Source organism: Oncorhynchus nerka, linkage group LG14 (genome assembly GCF_034236695.1).
Source record: "Oncorhynchus nerka isolate Pitt River linkage group LG14, Oner_Uvic_2.0, whole genome shotgun sequence".
Taxonomy (NCBI): domain Eukaryota; kingdom Metazoa; phylum Chordata; class Actinopteri; order Salmoniformes; family Salmonidae; genus Oncorhynchus; species Oncorhynchus nerka.
Genome location: NC_088409.1, coordinates 60,005,529 through 60,024,659, shown reverse-complemented (window position 1 = coordinate 60,024,659; position 19,131 = coordinate 60,005,529). Strand labels below are relative to the sequence as shown.

General features: G+C 46.1%; 1 protein-coding gene across 2 annotated transcripts in view; it reads left to right on the top strand.

Annotated features, from left to right (window-relative positions):
* The window catches only part of LOC115141243 (pleckstrin homology domain-containing family G member 3-like), a 47,260-nt gene that overhangs the window by 13,471 nt on the left and 14,658 nt on the right, over positions 1-19,131 (top strand). The window contains exons 2-3 of one of the 2 annotated variants that reach the window (XM_065000220.1): positions 5,104-5,181; positions 12,650-13,053. In XM_065000220.1, the coding sequence (XP_064856292.1) occupies positions 5,133-5,181; positions 12,650-13,053 (453 nt within the window). In that variant the 5' untranslated portion in view covers positions 5,104-5,132. Of the gene's footprint in view, positions 1-5,103; positions 5,182-7,301; positions 7,953-12,649; positions 13,054-19,131 lie in introns of those variants that run through there. The other variant, XM_065000221.1, reaches the window with a different exon arrangement.

The following is a 19,131-nucleotide window of genomic DNA, read 5'->3' as shown; positions in this document are numbered from 1 at the left end:
CAACAGCATAACAGGCACTTGATCAAAGAGTTCAACAGCATAACAGGCACTTGATCAAAGAGTTCAACAGCATAACAGACACTTGATCAATGAGTTCAACAGCATAACAGACACTTGATCAATGAGTTCAACAGCATAACAGGCACTTGATCAATGAGTTCAACAGCATAACAGGCACTTGATCAAAGAGTTCAACAGCATAACAGGCACTTGATCAAAGAGTTCAACAGCATAACAGGCACTTGATCAAAGAGTTCAACAGCACAACAGGCACTTGATCAATGAGTTCAACAGCATAACAGACACTTGATCAATGAGTTCAACAGCACAACAGACACTTGCGTTAGAATAATGAAGTGCAGAGCATGATAGTTAAGCTAACTTCAGAAGATTCACTTCAGAGTAGATGTCGGGAATTAGAACACAAAGTGATTTTTGTTGGATTTTACGTCTATGATTAGACTCTTGGTGGTTTTCCCCAGTCATACAACCTTTTGTTTTAACTAGGAATATAGCTTCATAATCCCTTAATCCATTTTATTATGGCCTTAATGAGCCACATTATGGTTTGTTTTTTAATAACTGTTTTATGGAAAAGGAACACATCCGTTGATAAAACTACATCACTATAGAAAAGTGCAGGCTGAGCCTGAACTAAGTTAAAAATATACAACTCAAGCCTGTAGTCAGTGAAAAATGCACATCCAGTGCAATTTTATTTCACTCACACAAACAGGCATACACCAATACAATCACACACAGACACACAGAACAAACACACAGAGCACACACAGATGCATGCACACGCGCACACACACACGCACGCACGCACGCACGCACGCACGCACGCACGCACGCACGCACCCACACACACACACACACACACACACACACACACACACACACACACACACACACACACACACACACACACTCTGAAGCAACTGTCCAGCTGTTCTCTCCCGTATTTGGGTTCTGTCAGCGCAAAGGTTGATTTCTATCCGTTGGCCGCGTCAGATAGCATAGCCGAGCTGAAAGCGCTCTCGGATGCACCTGGAGCAGCAGCACGAGCGATCCGACCAAAATGTGCCAAATTACAGGGCCTGAAGAGGCCTCTCACAGCCTATCCTTCATGATGATAAAGTGACATGTCCCAGGAACATGGTTGAGTGCTCGGAGAACAGTACAGTGTACACTGTTGTACGAGGGGGCTCGGGGGTGGCTGCTACGCTTCAGCAGAGCCTCTTTATCCTGACTGTAACCTCAGAGTTAACCAGCTGTTGGCCAGTTTCCACCCCTCTCTCTCAAACAACCCAACAACTTGTAACCCCCCCCCCCCCACAGACAAACACTATTAGAAACTACACTTAAGAGGTTTTGTGGGGGGGGGGGGTTCATTCTTACCACAATCCTGTTTCTGGAATTCAGGAATTTCACAGCAAACGAGCGGTGGAGCCAAGAAAGTATGTTTGGGGTAGAACGGCAGGGCCGAGCGGTGCTCTGATGTCTTCATCGTAGGAAGAGACGTGGCTTTTAATGAGGTAATGCAGTACTGGAAACAGGCTCTGGAAGTGAAATGGGGGAGTTGTGGTGAGATATGTTTTTGAGGACACGGCTTGGAATACGTCCAGGGCAATTTCTACATTTCTCATGGCTGCAAAAAGTCCAGAGCAGATCATTAAACTTGGCTAATGAAGTAACGTTTGACTTCCATCACAGACATGAAGCATTATGATAGATGGAGAGAGGCCTCTATGGCCTGCGTCATGCCAACACAAACGCAAAGGCACGGTTCTTTGTTCCCAATATTGAAGATTTCAATTTGAACTCCTACACAACCCACAGAATGGTCCTCAGGACAATGACAGATTAGAGGGATTGCTTCATTCCCAGTAGATGAAGCCATTTCCTTGCTCTGTCATGCTGTGAAATTCTTTGCAAAACAAGCAAGTTAGAAGATTTTCAAACAGAAATGTCCAATTTCGGTGTCAAGAACATTTCCCTCCGATACTCGACTTGGAGTACCCTAATCGCTGCCACTCGGCATACTTCCTCGATGATGTTTCGGGTGTGGAGTTTTTTTTGAGGAGAGTCTTTACAATGTAGGACATCCCTGCTGTCTGCAGCTGTCTCGCGAAGAAGTCAAAGATATGGGTCAAGAGAGAGTGACGACCGGGGCAGGTGCCGAGGAAGTCAGGGCCCTATCTCCCAGCCATAAACAAACGCCTCACATCTAACGCGGAGCGCTGAACATTTCCTTGTCACAGTCTGTCATCCCCACATGTTTTAGGATGACTTCCATCATTCCTGTTCCCAAGAACGCAAAGGCTTCAAGCCACAATATGACTAATGCCCTGCACTCACATCTGCAGTCATGAAGTGCTTTGAAAGGCTTGCTATGGCACACATCCACTCTAGACCCACCCAATTTGCATACCGCCCCAACAGATCCATAGACGACGCAATCTCAATTGCACTCCACGCTGCCCTCACCCACCTAGATACAGTAAGAGGAGTACCTATAGTATGTGAGAATGCTGTTCATAGACTACAGCTCAGCATTCAACATCATTGTCCCCTCCACGCTCATCACCAAGCTTAGGGCCTTGGGACTGAGCACCTCCCTCGACAACTGGATCCTGGTCTTCCTGACGGGCTGACCCCAGGTGGTGAGGGTAGGCAACATCACCTCCACCATGCTGACCCTCAACACGGGAGCCCCACAGAGGTGTGTGCTTAGTCCCCTCCTGTATTTTCTGTTCACGATTCCAACACCATCATCAAGTTTGCTGACAACATGACTGTTGTAGGCCTGATCACCGGCAATGATGAGACAGCCTACAGGGAGGAGGTCAGTGACCTGGCAGTGTGGTGCCGGGACAAACTTCCCTTTAACATCAGTACGACCAAGGAGCTGATCGTGGACTACAGGACACTGGGAGGCGAGCACTCCCCCATCCACATCAACGGGGCTGTATTGGAGCGGGTCGAGAGCTTCAAGTTCCTAAGGGTCCAAATATCTAAGGACTTAAAATGGTCCACATGCACAACCCTCAGGAGGTTGAAAAGGTTTGGCATAGACTCTAAAATCCTCAAAAGGTTGTACAGCTGCACTATTGAGAGTGTCTTGATTCGCTGCATCGCTGCCCTCGAACGCATGGCGTTACAGAAGGTGATGTGGACAGCCCAATACATCACTGGGGCTGAGCTCCCTGCCATCCAGGACCTCTATACCAGGCGGTGTGAAAGGAAGGCCCGGCAAAATCGTTAAAGAATCCAGCCACCCAAGCCATAGACTGTTCTCTATGCTTCTGCACAGCAGGTCTGACACCAACAGGTTCCCGATCAGCTTCTATCCCCAAGCCATGAACCTGCTAAATAGCTAACAAAATGGCTTCATGGACTATCTGAGTTGACCCTTGTATTTGTCTCTTTGCACACTCACAGGACTCTATACACTCACTGACAGTCCAACACACACACACACACACACACACACACACACACACACACACACACACACACACACACACACACACACACACACACACACACACACACACACACACACACACACACACACACACACCATCTTCATTTACGCTGCTGCTACTCTGTTTATCATATATCCTGATGCCTAGTCCCCTTACCCCTATACACATCTACCTATATCGATCCCGTATCCCTGAACATTGTAAATATGGTACTGGAAATGATCCTTTATATAACTTCTTACTTTCTCGTGTTCTTCTTATTTCTTCTTTTTATTTGTTGTGTGTTTTTGTTCTACCTTGTGTTGTTTTTAGTGCAACATTGATATTGATTTTCTGCATTATTGGGTTTAGAGCTTGCAAGAAAAATGGCATTTCACTGTACACCGTGACATTAAAACGTGGAACTTGAACATTGCTCCGAAAGACCGCCGGCACCACAGCCCTGGTCCCCTGCCTCCACAGCACATACTCAACACACTGCTATAGAACCAGAGAAGAGCACATTCTTGTCTCACAGCCAAACATGACATAAATGATGTTTGTGTGTGTATGGAGAAAGAGAAAATCATTCTTCCACACGGCAGTGTCTGCCCTCCTCCTCCCTTCCTATTTCCCAAACAGCAACTTTCACGTTTCAGCCTTTTAATTGCTTTAGCTCCAAGTTCTGCTGTCTTCCCCCCCTCCCTTTCTACACCTTCCTTTTTGAGTGAAAGGAGCGGAAGGCACTTCGGCGCTGATAAAGATCGCTTTTGGCTTCGCTCTGTCTAAACCAAAGAGAGTGGGCTTCACTGGACTGGAAATGTAGCCGGAGAAAAGGCCTTTCTGAATTCGAAGCTCTTGCAACTCTGGTAATTTCTCAGGTATTTGTTCCGTGTCTTTGTTTAAGAGGCCTCAGCAGTGTCACCCAACCAGTAGAGAGAATGTATCCATGGAACATCCACTGTGTGTGCTGTACAACTGGTGGAAAACAGCCACCTGGAAGCGATGAATGGTGAAAGAACACATTCTCTGCTAGTGCACATTGCAGAGACCTTGTTATAGTCCTGTAACGGCTGTTGGAGGAAGAAGGTGAAGATGCAGCGCGGTGCGTGTTCATCCTTTTATTAATGGAACTGAACACTGATTAACAAAACGACGACGACGACGACGACGAGAACAACCGAAACAGTTTTGTCTGGTGCAGTCACAAAAACATTAAGCAACTACCCACAAAACCCATGTGGGCAAGAGCTACCTAAGTATGGTTCTCAATCAGAGACAACGATAGACAGCTGTCCCTGATCGAGAACAATACCTGGCCAAAAACAAAGAAATACAAAAACATAGAAAAAGGAACATAGAATGCCCACCCTAGTCACACCCTGAACCAAAATAGAGAATAAAAGCCTCTCCGTGGCCAGGGCGTGACAGTCCATTCAAACTGAAAGTACACTGTAAATGGGGGTCCAGGTCAGATTTACTTAGGTACACACTCTCTTGTGGGCAACGGATAGAAAAACCATGCTTTCTTCGCAGTGTTGTCTACCCTACAGTATGTCCTATGTTGCGCAATGACAACTGTATGTTGCTCATTTCTTTTGTGATGTTTTGGTTGATTGCCCTTTTGCAGGTTTCCACTTCCTGCGATACCATCACACCATGCCTGAGGGGGCGGGCCGAGGCAGCCAGAGAAAGCCCAGCAACCAAGGTCAGAGGTCAACACTGATACTCTCACACCTGTGACGCTACTGTTGTTTTAACGTCAGAGTATTCTATTCAACCTCAGATGTTTTAATATGCTCCATGTCAATGTAAAATCACATGTTCAATGTGTTTACCTTGTTTTGTTATTGTTACCTTAGCAGGTTCACACTGTAGCTACTATATGGTAAAAAATGCACTCTGGGATCTTAACAACAATACATGTGTAACGAATTGGATTCATAACATATCACACTAATTGCAAAATTTGTATGAAATCATACGAATTGCGAAATTCGCAGCATATTACACGAATTGGATGACATAGTGCACCAAAAACGGGGACCCCCCTTTAGTTCGTGAGCACCACTTTCAAAACGATTGGCTGAAAATGACACAAACGTTTGAGAGTGCATCTTTAATGATAGGGATGGAGAGAACTCATTAATGAGATAGCACCATGAAGAGCCACCAAGGCTGATTGTTGGTGTAACATTGGAGCTCTTGTTAAGGGTGTGGAATTAGACTGCGTGTTCTGTGCGCTGTATGTTTCGTTGAACAATGTTTAGGGGTAGAAAAGAGATGAAATCTCTCTCTGCACGTATGATTATACACGACAAATAGGCTACAGAGCACGCCCAAGATAAGGGTGTCCGGTTAGCATACAAATGACAAAATGTCCAAATTGTCAAATTGACGAGAGGGAAGTGGAGAGACCATGGGAGGGCACTGAGCGTGACTATATTTAGGCCTTAGTTTGTCCCCCTTCCAAACCCCAGTTTTTCCCAACAAAGAGAATGCTTATATTAGCGGAGTCAATCATGACTGAAAATGTTGTGGAACTGCACAGACAATTTGGATTGTTTAAGGGTGTTCACTTCTTATTGGAAAGTCCTCTGTAAACATAGGGAAGTTGGGAAGGCCTTCGAATGGCCTAGCTTTGGCCCGGCATTGTGAAGGGTCACAAGATAACATTTCTGGGATTTATTGTTACTGTATTGCACGGTCATTTATTCCAACATAGAAAATACTGTTTCACATAATGCAGTAACATTATATTATACTGCTTTTATAGTAAAAAAAAAAAAAAAAAGACATTTGTGTTTTCATTTTTTATTTAAACAGGAAAGCCTTTTAGTCACTAAGGGGTCCACTAGAGTTTCACTCACTTCAGGGGGTCTCCTTATATGATGTTTTCTTTCAGGTTACAGTTACATTCTCCTCACTAATTTGTCCCGTCTAAAGCATTATCCCTCACTGACTGCCTGTCCCTCAGGTGTATTTAGCTCAAGTGAGAATGTTTGTTTTGCAGAATGCCCAGTGAGTTTCATCTAGATTAGCACAAAGAAACACAGCGTGCTTGTTCGTCTTACTCGCGGAGCCCAGTGGAGGCCCACCAGGCAGCCCACGGCACTTTTGGTCAAACAACATCTCACAGAGACTGAGCCAGAGGACAAGAGAGCTACTGTGTGGCCCTGTGAGCACTAGGTCAGCGTGACTTGGCCAGTTTGTGGTTAGTCAGCGAGGCAGGGACCAGGGTGACTCCCTACAAGTTTGTTGTTGCTGATCAATCAATCAAATTCATTTTTACATCAGCAGATGTCACAAAGTGCTATACAGAAACCCAGCCTAAAACACCAAACAGAGAGCAATGCTGTTGGAATCTGCTAATGACCCTTGAAAGTCCAACTAACACGTCTCTCACTGAGCTCATTTGCACTTTTCCCCCTGTCGCCCCTAGCAACTGCACCGAAGTCAAGCGTGCTCTCAGCTAAAAACTGTGTGTTTTGGTTCCAACCACATCCTCTGATGGGTTGTCAGGTGCAGGCCTCGTTCAACACACACAGGCTGTTCTGTTATGTCAGCGAGCAGAGGACCATCTCTCCCCTAAACTATGTCATCTGTTTACCTTCTCTTTCTCAAAGGCCGTCTTTGACACACACACTGACTTGAAACTCCCCCAAATAATCAGTATTCCAAAACACCAAATAAGGTGAACGCAACATGAAAAGCCAGCATGTCCTTTTGGTTTTCTCTGCGGGGTCCAGAGCTTTTTTTTGTTTCAGAAAGAGCAGAAAATAGCAACTGTGCCAAGCTTTCGCCTTCTCTCTGCCCTTGCTTCATCATTGGCTTGCACCCTGAGGTGTACTAAAACTGGAAAAAAAACACACACACAAAAAAAAAAAATCTCTCTCTCTCTCTCTGTCTCTCTCTCTGTCTCTCTCTCTCTCTCTCTCTCCTCTCTCTCCTCTCTCTCTGTCTCTCTCTCTCTCTGTCTCTCTCTCTCTCTCTATCCTTCTCTCTCTCTCTCTCTCTCTCTCTCTCTCTCTCTCACACACACTCTGCATGTCTCTTGCTAACAATGACAGTTCCTGTCTCTGTAGTCTCTGTGGTCTCTGTAGTCTGTACAAAGTCAGACTCACAAAGTGCTCTAAGAGAGGCCATTGCCAGATGAACGAGGTGAGATGGAGGTGTGCTGTCTGGGGGGAAAAAAACGATCAATTGTAATAACTGTTAGTTGAGTTGGAGTGTGGTTGACGTAACTGAGTTTGGTTGAACGGCGGGTGGGCGGTGGATCCAGGCCAGAGGGTTCAGTGTGGGGTGTGGAGCTGGCTGGTCAGTGGTCTGAGAACTCTGCCTGTATGGGACTGTAGCAGCTGCAGTGTGGTGATTACTCTTTGATAGGGACATGGCTGTGGTTTTGGATCCCGTAGTTTCAACAGGCTGACCTCATGCGTTCTGGAGGCCAAGGGAGAGGCTGAGCTCACTCTTTAGCAGGTAGGGGACTGTTGCTGTTTGCTGGAGTAGGTCTCTAATAGATTATAACCGTCAGTAGATGAAGGCATGCCCCTGTTTGGCACTGCAGGAGACTGTTAGCACTGGTGATTGAGTTAGTAGGGCTGTCCTTAGCCCTCATTGGACCATTACTGGATAAATGGAAAGAGTAGACTGTTCAAGGCCTCCACTGACCAGTGTGGTTATGCTTTATTTTACAGTGATATTTACCTGATTTGACTTTCTGGTTCCATGGTCAATTGTAATTACACAATTATGACCTAATAGCTCATTCTTGTTTTTGATGGAATTACAACAAGCACCGCTGCGTACCAGTTTGTAGCAGGTAGTTTAACAATACTGTGTTTAATTGTTATATACTGTACCAGAAATGACTGCAAAATAATGAGGCGTTTCTGCAAAAAATAGAAATAACGTTTCTGCAAAATAATGTCTTAACAAATACTAGGGAAATGGCAGCTGAAACAAATAAACCGCTGTACATAAACTCAGCAAAAAAATACATGTGTTCTCACTGTCAACTGCGTTTATTTTCAGCAAACTTAACATGTGTAAATATTTGTATGAACGTAACAAGATTCAACAACTGAGACATAAACTGAACAAGTTCCACAGACATGTGACTAACAGAAATGGAATAATGTGTCCCTGAACAAAGGGGGGAGGGGTCAAAATCAAAAGTAACAGTCAGTATCTGGTGTGGTCACCAGATGTATTAAGTACTGCAGTGCATCTCCTCCTCATGGACTGCAATAGATTTGCCAGTTCTTGCTGTGAGATGTTATCCCACTCTTCCACCAAGGCACCTGCAGGTTCCCAGACATTTCTGGGGTGTAATGGCCCTAGCCCTCACCCTCCGATCCAACAGGTCCCAGACATGCTCAATGGGATTGAGATCCGGGCTCTTCGCTGGCCATGGCAGAACACTGACATTCCTGTCTTGCAGGAAATCATGCACAGAATGAGCAGAATGGCTGGTGGCATTGTCATGCTGGAGGGTCATGTCATAATGAGCCTGCAGGAAGGGTACCACATGAGGGAGGAGGATGTCTTCCCTGTAACGCACAACGTTGAGATTGCCTGCAATGACAACAAGCTCAGTCTGATGATGCTGAGACACACCGCCCCAGACCATGACGGACCCTCCACCTCCAAATCGATCCCATTCCAGAGTACAGGCCCCAGTGTAACGCTCATTCCTTCGACGATAAACGCGAATCCAACCATCACCCCTGGTGAAACGTCAGTGAAGAGCACTTTTTGCCAGTCCTGTCTGATCCAGTGATGGTGGGTTTATGTCAATAGGCGACGTTGTTGCCGGTGATGTCTGGTGAGGACCTGCCTTACAACTGGTCTATAAGCCCTCAGTCCAGCCTCTCTGAGCACTGATGGAGGGATTGTGCGTTCCTGGTGTTACTCGGGCAGTTGTTGTTGCCATCCTGTACCTGTCCAGCAGGTGTGATGTTCGGATGTACCGATCCTGTGCAGGTGTTGTTACACGCGTTCTGCCACTGCGAGGATGATCAGCTGTCCACCCTGTCTCCCTGTAGCGCTGTCTTAGGAGTCTCACAGTACGCACATTGCAATTTATTGCCCTGGCCACATCTGCAGTCCTCATGCCTCCTTGTAGCATGCCTAAGGCACGTTCACGCAGATGAGCAGGGACCCTGGGCATCTTTATTTAGGTGTTTTTCAGAGTCAGTAGAAAGGCCTCTTTAGTGTCCTAAGCTTTCATAACTGTGATCTTAATTGCCTACCGTCTGTAAGCTGTTAATGTTAACGACCGTTCCACAGGTGCATGTTCATGAATTGTTCATAGTTCATTGAACAAGCATGGAAAACAGTGTTTAAACCCTCTACAATGAAGATCTGTGAAGTTGTTTGGATTTTTACGAATTATCTTTGAAGGACAGGGTCCTGAAAAAGGGAAGTTTCTTTCTTTGGTGAGTTTAACTACTATGACTGTTGGGTAGATTAGTGTGCACAGGACTGGTCACCTCAGATATGGCTTTGGCCATATATCCTGCGTTAGTACTATAATGTTAACATGTTTAACCCTGATTGTGGCAGTATTATTTAGAGTATTACTCAGAGTATCCACTCCAGACCTTTGGGCTCCCTCTCCGACCTTTTCTCTGATCTCATCTCAGCCCACGTCTGTGTTTTGGTGGGCTGTCTTAAACATTTTGACGCCAGGGAAAATACTGCGATTGTATATACCTACTGTGGAGCAGCTTTGGTGATACGTCAGTGTAGAAAAATCTTCCTGAATGTTCCACTTGAGCCCACATGGGTCTCTTGAGTTGAATCCATTCTACTCTCATGACTCAATTGCCAGTTTTCCCCCAAAATATTTGATTACGGTGACATTACTGTGTAAAAGAGGATTAGTTGAATCAACAAAATCCTACTCAGCCTTGATTAAAGGGTTCCAAACGGGTCCTCCGGCTGTTCCCATAGGAGAACCCTTTTTGGTTCCAGGTAGAACTCTCCCAAAAGGGTTCTGTCTGGAAGCAAAAAGGTTCTACCTGGAGTCAAAAAGGTTCTCAAAAGGCTTCTCCTATAGGGGCAGCTGAAGAACTCTTTTAGGTTCCAGATAGCATCTTTATTTCTAAGAGTGTTCGTTTTTCTGAATGGGAGTGTTGGAAAACGACAGCGGCCACCCAGGCTCCAGGGAGAGGATAAAGACAATGGGTCGGGTATCAGCTTTGACGAGAGCAATATAGCACTGCGTAATGCAGTGATTTGACTTATGACCATGGAAACTCTATCCATATACACATATTGCAAGTTTATAGTCTGTGTTAGCCTCAAATAAGGTAATTCCCAATTGGGCAGCCGTGAGGTTGAAAATTAAACTTTGGACACTCTCCATGGAAAACCACTAAGATTCATTGTGTAAAATGTCAGCAATTAGAAAGTATAGTAAGATTTTGGAGCAATTATACTGATTATATCATTTTTCTATATAATTATTGGTAACGATGCATCTGCCCTTTTGCAGTCAAGTGTCTTAACATAAATATCCAGTGTGTTTATAGAATAAGGGCTGTTTGACCTCCTTTTAACCGATTGTAAAAACAAACCAATTTTTTTTTTAAGTTAATGAATCCTTGATTATAATAAAATTGACTTTAATAGGATAGTTTATCATAATTTATATTTTTGTTTCCTGAAGTGATACAATTTGTTTTCATGCACACGTGCACAAGGAGTCTCACCCGGCATCTTACTAAATGGAGATTACCCCCAGTCAAGCATTCACATCTATGTTAAGCTGGAGGGCATATTCTGCTGTCTTTCTCTATTTTCTCTACTGAAGCCAAGTCATTTTCCGTCCATATAAGACTGGAGTCATTCTACTGCTTTTCTTGGAATCAGCCCAACGTAGATAAACACTGCCCTTCAAGCAGCTCATGAGTTTACTTAAATCAAATTCAGACAATTCATTCTGCCGAAATGCTTTAGAATCGTATGTGAATGTCCTCGAGCATGGAAACCACAGTGAATCCCTGCAACAGCTAATGGTTAAATGAAGCGTCTGATAGATGGAGATATACACACCTCGGTCACAGACAAACAAGGGATTCCTGATCACATGGTGGGATTCGGGTAACATGTTAAGAAGAAAACAGTGGCCCTGGATTCTGTTGTTGATGGCATACAGTAGCTAAATAAGGAGTTGTTGTTTTCGTTGTCGTCATGTAAAGGTTCGTGAGCGAGAGAGGGCATGTACCAGTCCTTTAAACTGAACCATTATGCCGCAGGAAGTGATGGATTGTTCCTCTCGGTTGGCCCTCCCTTTCTAAAGTGGGCAACCATCGTAGCACCACCAGTTCTACATTTTACGCTCGACACAATGGAACTATTTCTTCGTAGCCTGGGCTTATTTCATGCTCATTTACCATGACAACCAGTCTATTTTCTCTCAAATTGTTTGATTGCAGACAGAACCTTTCCCTGTCTAGTGTTCTGTTTCCTGTGTTCAATTGGCCTTGCCTGACAACGCTGAGATGGTCCTAATAAAGGGGGTCACTGGGGCCTCACCGAATTTAGTCCACCGACGGGCAGATCAAGCTGGGGGGAGGAAATTGGTCTCTCTGTTTCCTGTTAGCTCTGAATTGGCTTTGTGTGTTTTTGCACAAAAGTGCAGGAGGTTGCCAGGACAAGAAGATTGACAGCGAGATTGTAGCAACCAAACTGTGAAAAAAAGAGAAGGTTTTCTCGTAATTATACCTTTTCTTTTGACACCCCTTGTTTCCTGCATGGCAGCTTTGTGGTCGTGTTCAGAGGAACACAAAGTAAGCTGTTCAGTCAGCCTGCTCTGACTTTCATGGCAGAAACCAACCTACATATTAGTGTTGTAGCTGTACTGTAAGTATTTTGTCTAATTCTTCCCCAAAAGAAGAAGGCAAAGTGTTCTAGCACCTGTGTCAACCAATTTCCCAACTGCTGCTGGCAGTCCAACCTGGTCATTTGAACTGATTTCTTTTAATAGACTTCAGCGAAGTGTGAAAGTGATCCACGAAAAGCCTGTCAGGTTAAAACAGTCCTGCGTGGTTGGTTGGTTGTTTGGTTGGTTGGTTGGTTGGTTGGAGTAGTTTGTGTTGATTTATGTTGACATGACATTGACCGCCTCCTCCTTTTCTCTCCATCTTCTCCCTTCTCCCCTCACCCAGCTGCCAAGCGCCCCTCCTCCGTGTCCTCCCTGAGCAGCATTGTGGGTAGGATGACCTCGTCGGAGCGCGCCTCCCGCGGGAGCTGCACCTCGGTCAACACGGTGTGCTCGGACAGCGACCGCACGGCCAGCCTCAGCTCCTCTGCCTCCTCCGTCTCCCTGCAGGACGGACACTCTTCCTCTTCCTCCTCGCTGCCCTACGGGGCCGTGCCTGCCTACCCTTCCTCGCCGCAGCGCAACGGCTCCGACATCAGCCTGGACCTCACTCCTCTCTCCCAACTCCCAGCGGGGGTAAACCCTGCCACCGCCGCGTCCCTGCCCAAGCTGTCTCGCTTGGAGAGGGTGGCGCTGGAGATAGTGGAGACGGAGCAGGCATACGTGAGGGACCTGAAGAGCATCGTAGAGGTAAGAAAGAAACGCTCCCCTCCAAACCACTCTCCTTTCCTCTCCTCCTGTCCTCAGTACAGTCAGTGTGTCTCCTCTCTATGCTCTGGCCTGCTGCTGCTACTGGTCTGAGGTCAGCATTACCTCTTCATTCCTGGTACTTGGTACCATATTGACATGGAAAGAATAGGGTTTAACATGATCATCATATGGTTTACATATTGGCATGTATACAGTTTACAGTATACATATTGAGTTGATTATTTCTGAATTGGAAATAGCACAATGCCTAATGTCTATAGTGAAACTGGAACTCATGGATACTGTAGTTGTGTCAGCAATTTTTCAACCCCTTTCCGACGAGGAACTCCTCGACTCTCCCACCAGCTTCCTATTAGTAAAATGTGAACAATGCTTTCATCCCCTCTTCGTTCGGTGGCCATCTTGGAGCCCTGTCTGGCCTCCCCTTGTGCCTCTGTAGCTCCATCCATCAGTGGCCCAGGTGGAACACAAGGAGGGCAAGAGGAGGGCATGGCACAGGATGAAAGCAGCAGTAAATCCAAGTCATTACTTCAAAAGAGTGTTTCACACTCTTATCCGATAGGGTCAGCTGGCCTGCGACAATGAGGAGTCTGTGACTGATCTCTCTCTCTCTCTCTCACACACACACACACACACACACACACACACACACACACACACACACACACACACACACACACACACACACACACACACACACACACACACACACATACACACACACACACACACAGAGAGGGAGAATTAGTTTGATAAGGAACAGAGTGGGGTTTTTGAGTCAGGGGCCCTCTGAGTGGACGGCCGTCAACACTTTTATCATATTGCCCTTGGAAGCGGATGGATTTAGCTGTGGCCTCTAGTAACTCCCCATCCCGGGTCCGGGAGCGTAATCATCGACGGCCACTAATTAGCATAACGCAACGGACATAAATATTCCTAGAAAATATTCCTATTCATGAAAATCACAAGTGAAATATATTGAGACACAGCTTAGCCTTTTGTTAATCACCCTGTCAAAATATGCTTTACAGCCAAAGCTAGACAAGCATTTGTGTAAGTTTATCGGTAGCCTAGCATAGCATTTTGTCCAGCTAGCAGCAGGTAACTTGGTCACGGAAATCAGAAAAGCAATCAAATTAAATTGTTTACCTTTAATGAGCTTTGGATGTTTTCACTCACGAGACTCCCAGTTAGATAGCCAATGTTCCTTTTTTCCAAAAATATTATCTTTGTAGGCGAAATAGCTCCGTTTCTTCTTCACGTTTGGCTGAGAAATCCCCGGGAAATGGCAAATTAGCTCCATAATATCGACAGAAACATGGCAAACGTTGTTTATAATCAATCCTCAAGGTGTTTTTCAAATATCTATTCGATAATATATCCACCGGGACAATTGGTTTTTCAGTAGGACCGATTGGAATAATGTCTACCTCTGTATTTTACGCAAGAATCACTCTGGGAGCCATCAGGTGACCAGTTGCGCAATGTAGCCGCTTACGGGTATTCTTCAACATAAATGCGTAAAATTACTTCACAATGCTGTAGACACCTTGGGGAATACGGAGAAAAAGTAATCTGGTTGATAGCCCATTCACTGCTCAATAGGGACGCATTGGAACGCAAGAGCTTTCAAAAGATGAGTCACTTCCGGATTGGATTTTTCTCAGGCTTTCGCCTGCAATATCAGTTCTGTTATATTCACAGACAATATTTTTACAATTTTGGAAACTTTAGAGTGTTTTCTATCCTAAGCTGTCAATTATATGCATATTCTAGCATCTTGTCCTGACAAAATATCCCGTTTACTACGGGAACGTTATTTTTCAAAAAATGAAAATACTGCCCCCTAGTCACAAAACGGTATTAAGACAGGTCAGGAATCAGGAGTCTCAATACGGGACTGAGGAGGAAAACAGAAGAAAGACAGTCTTAAAGGAAGTGACATCACTTTAATGGCTAATTTTATGGGAGGCCAGCACTCCCTTGAAAAAGTCATTAGGAACTCTTTTCCTCGTTTAAGGTTAGTTTGACGTTTACATGTAGGGTAGCAGTTAGGGTAAAAGCCAATTTATTCTTGATCCAAAAATGTGGTCGGAGGTTTCATATGGAGGGTGTGAAGCAATTGTGGAGCTCACGAATGCATGCAGAGGCCAAATCAAGCTCTGTAATGCATCTTTGTGCGCCTCTCAAATTTTGTAACAATGCGGAGAGCTCTGTATAGCTCCGCATTGACGTGACTGATTGACAGTAGGTGAGGGCGTGAGGTCCTGTCTAAACACAAACTCACTTCCCTGACAACTTCCTTCACAACAGCTCTGTTCCGCTAAGCACAGGAAGTATGCAAGCCCTGTCTAATACACACAAATCTAAAGGGGTGAATGAGAATATGTACATATAAGTATATGGATGAGCGATAGCCGAGTAGCATAGGCAAGGTGCAATAGATGGTATAATATACAGTATAATATACAGTATGTACATGTGACATGAGTAATGTAAGATATGTAAACATGATTAAAGTGGCATTATTTAAAGTGGCATTGTGACTGTTTTTCAGTCTCTCGGTCCCTGCTTTGATGCACCTGTACTGACCTCGCTTTCTGGATGTTAGCGGGCTGAACAGTCTGTGTCTTGGGTGGTTGTTGTCCTTGATGAACTTTTTGGCCTCCTGTGACATCGGGTGTTGTAGGTGTCCTGGAGGGCAGGTAGTTTGCCCCCGGTGATGCGTTGTGTAGACCGCACCACCCTCTGGAGAGAGTTGCGGTTGAGGGCGGTGCAGTTGCCGTACCAGGCTGTGATACAGCCCGATAGGATGCTCTCGATTGTGCATCTGTAAAAGTTTGTCAGGGTTTTGGGTGACAAGCCAAATTTCTTCAGCCTCCTGAGGTTGAAGAGGCGCTGTTGCACCTTCTTCACCACGCTGTCTGTGTGTGTGGACCATTTCAGTTTGTCGGTGATATGTACACCGAGGAACATAAAACTTTCCACCTTCTCCACTGCTGTCCCTTCGATGTGGATAGGGTGTGCCCCCTCTGCTGTTTCCTGAAATCCATGATTATCTCCTTTGTTTTGTTGACATTGAGTGGGAGGTTGTTTTCCTGACACCACACTCCGAGTGCCCTCACCTCATCCCTGTAGGCTGTCTCGTCGTTGTTGGCAATCAAGCCCACTACTGTGTCGTCTGCAAACTTTATGATTGAGTTGGAGGCGTGCATGGCCACGCAGTCGAAGGTGGACAGGGAGTACAGGAGGGGGCTGAGCACGCACCCTTGTGGGGCCCCAGTGTTGAGGGTCAGCCAAGTGGAGATGTTGTTTCTTACCTTCACCACCTGGGGGTGGCCCGTCAGGAAGTCCAGTACCAAATTTCACAGGGTGGGCCAGCAGCCTTGCGAGGGTTAACATGTTTAATTGTTTTTCTCGCATCAGCCACGGAGAAGGAGAGGGGGGGTGCGCAGTCCTTGTTAGCGGGCCACGGCGGTAGCACTGTATTATCCTCATAGCGGGCAAAGAAGGTGTTGTGATTTCATTTAGACCCTGTCACATACCTCTCGTGTCTGAGCCGTTGAATTGCATCTCCACCTTGTCCCTGTACCGGCATTGCGTAGGTAAGGGGTTCTGCCTCTGCTTTGATGTGGAGAGAGGGGGAACGTTGCCAATGCTGCCCATTAGCAGGTGGAGATCAGCAGGTGATGCAATCAGCGCTCTGGGAGAACGGTGCTGAGAGCGGAGGGGTAAATGTGCTTCTGTGCGTGGTTGAGAGAGAGAGAGAGAGAGAGAGAGAGAGAGAGAGAGAGAGAGAGAGAGAGAGAGAGAGAGAGAGAGAGAGAGAGAGAGAGAGACAGAGAGAGAGAGAGAGAGAGAGAGAGAGATCTTCAGGACATATCATGGTGGGTGTGTGGGGTATGCGTTAGAGGTTCGAGAATGCCTGAAATGTAACCCCCTTTTTGAAGCTCAGCCTTTTAAGAGCCAGTAAAACGAGCAGGCATTTGACAGAGCTGGTCTGTGCAGGGATGCCTTACAGAACAAATGTTCATACATTTGTTTATGCGGGACAGGGATTTGGGACAGAGCGCAGCTGTGGGCATCTGAGTTGATGGAATGGAGTTAGTTGTCGGTTGTCCCAGACTGCTGACTGCTGACACATGTGATGTCTATCGGCTCGAGTGTGCGTTAGGCTCAGCCTTTACAGCTATGGAAATCTGGTTTTGATCCAGGGATGATGTCAAAGTTGCAGTGGTAATAAGAACCAAGTATGATGATTGGAGTCAGTGTGTGTGTGTGTGTGTGTGTGTGTGTGTGTGTGTGTGTGTGTGTGTGTGTGTGTGTGTGTGTGTGTGTGTGTGTGTGTGTGTGTGTGTGTGAACAGTTTATTAGCTTGCCTTCTCGTGTTTGTGCATGCGTGAGCTCCTATATGTATTTGTTCGTATAGGTCTTGAATGTGCAGTATACAGTATGTTGGAAGACACAGGAGGAGAAAGGTGGAGAGAAAATTGGGAGAGCCAGGGAGAGCGAAGCCCCCTTTCGTTCTCGTTGTACTCCTGCCAAATAGGACAGGAAATTGGGGGGTGGGGGTTTAGGGGGAACGGAGCGTTTTTTTGCCTCTCCTTGGCTGTTAACCCCCCAGTTTGGGGCACATGCGGAGGGGATGGAGGGGCCCTCGCAGGCAGCACAGAGGGACAAACTCTGACATAGTTTCTCAGACAAAGAGACCAAAACCTGCCGGCTGCTCCAGCCTCTCGATCTCTCTCTCTCTCTCGCTTTCATTCTAGCTGTCTCTCTTCCCTTTCACAGTGAAACATGTATCTCTTTCTCAGTCCTTTCTGTTCTTGTGCTCTCCTGCGTTTAACCCTCTTATGTCTCAATTTCCCCCTCAAGTCTCTTCCTCATTTTTCCGGTCTTCTCCTCGGTTCTTCTGTCAACTTCTCACTCATCCATCTGTCTCTTGCTCTCCTCCTCTCTTCTCGCTATGGGTCCTCCTTGCCCTCTGAAAGGAGTGTGTGTGTGCCTGCCTCCGTATGTGTGTCTGTCTCTCTGTCTGTGTGTGTGTGTAAGTGTGTGCCCGAGGGGGAATTCTTGTTCACCCGTGACTGTCTGTAAGTCGACAGTAATTACAGTGCCAGTGTTCCCTTGCCTTTAAAAGGTGATGAATGTGGCGGAGCCCCCTTATGTTTTGTCTCACTTTGCCCCACCTCGGCCTGTTTGCTTTTCCCAGAACCCCGGTGACTCTGGAAACAAACACAACTGGAGACAAAAAAACAAAACAAAAAAAATCATTTTACCATCCAGGAATGTACCCTAGGAGCGCTCCACTCTGCTCAGGCTCTATCAGGGTTAGGGTACATTGAAGCCCCCTTCCTGGTCATAACGCCCTGCCATCCCCCCCTCCCACCCCCCTGTACTCTCACGCATACTTTGTCTGTTTGCTTATTTAAACCCGTTTATTTTTGCAATTAAATTGGCTTCATCCTAATTTAGCCCCTCTTTGTTTTTCTGTTGTTGGCTCGTTCTCGCGGGCCAGAATGGTAACTGGGTCTCTGGGTGGACCGCAGCCGCCCTCACGGTTACTCAGATCTCTCTGTTAAACTCAGACCAACAGAATGAACAGCAACTCTGGATAGGGATCCTCTGTGGTTTCTCCATCGGGTTGGCATCTGGAGAGAGAGTTGTCTGTAGGATGTGGCTTTATCAGATGGGCTTGTTGGCCACTTAAAAAACATGCTGATTACGGGACTATTGGACCCTGGAGGCCTCTGATAAAGTGCTGACAGCTAGCCTATGTAAGGTATTTTAGCCTAACTAATGAACACTACATTGAAGATGGTAGACTTGGAGAGTACTGTGCTCTGGGCCTGTGGATTGGCCAGACACATTTTGAAGCCCCCGTCTTTCTTAAGGCCCAGGTCGGAATGCTCTCTTCCAGGTTTCGCGGAGCAACGTGCCCTGTGGGTGGTGGTACTTGGGGATGTTAGTCTGTGTTTTTAGGGGGCGGGGGGGAGGGGGGGGGGCATATCATACTCATGAGACTGGAGCATGGCTTTATTTCCCAGGTCAGGGAGA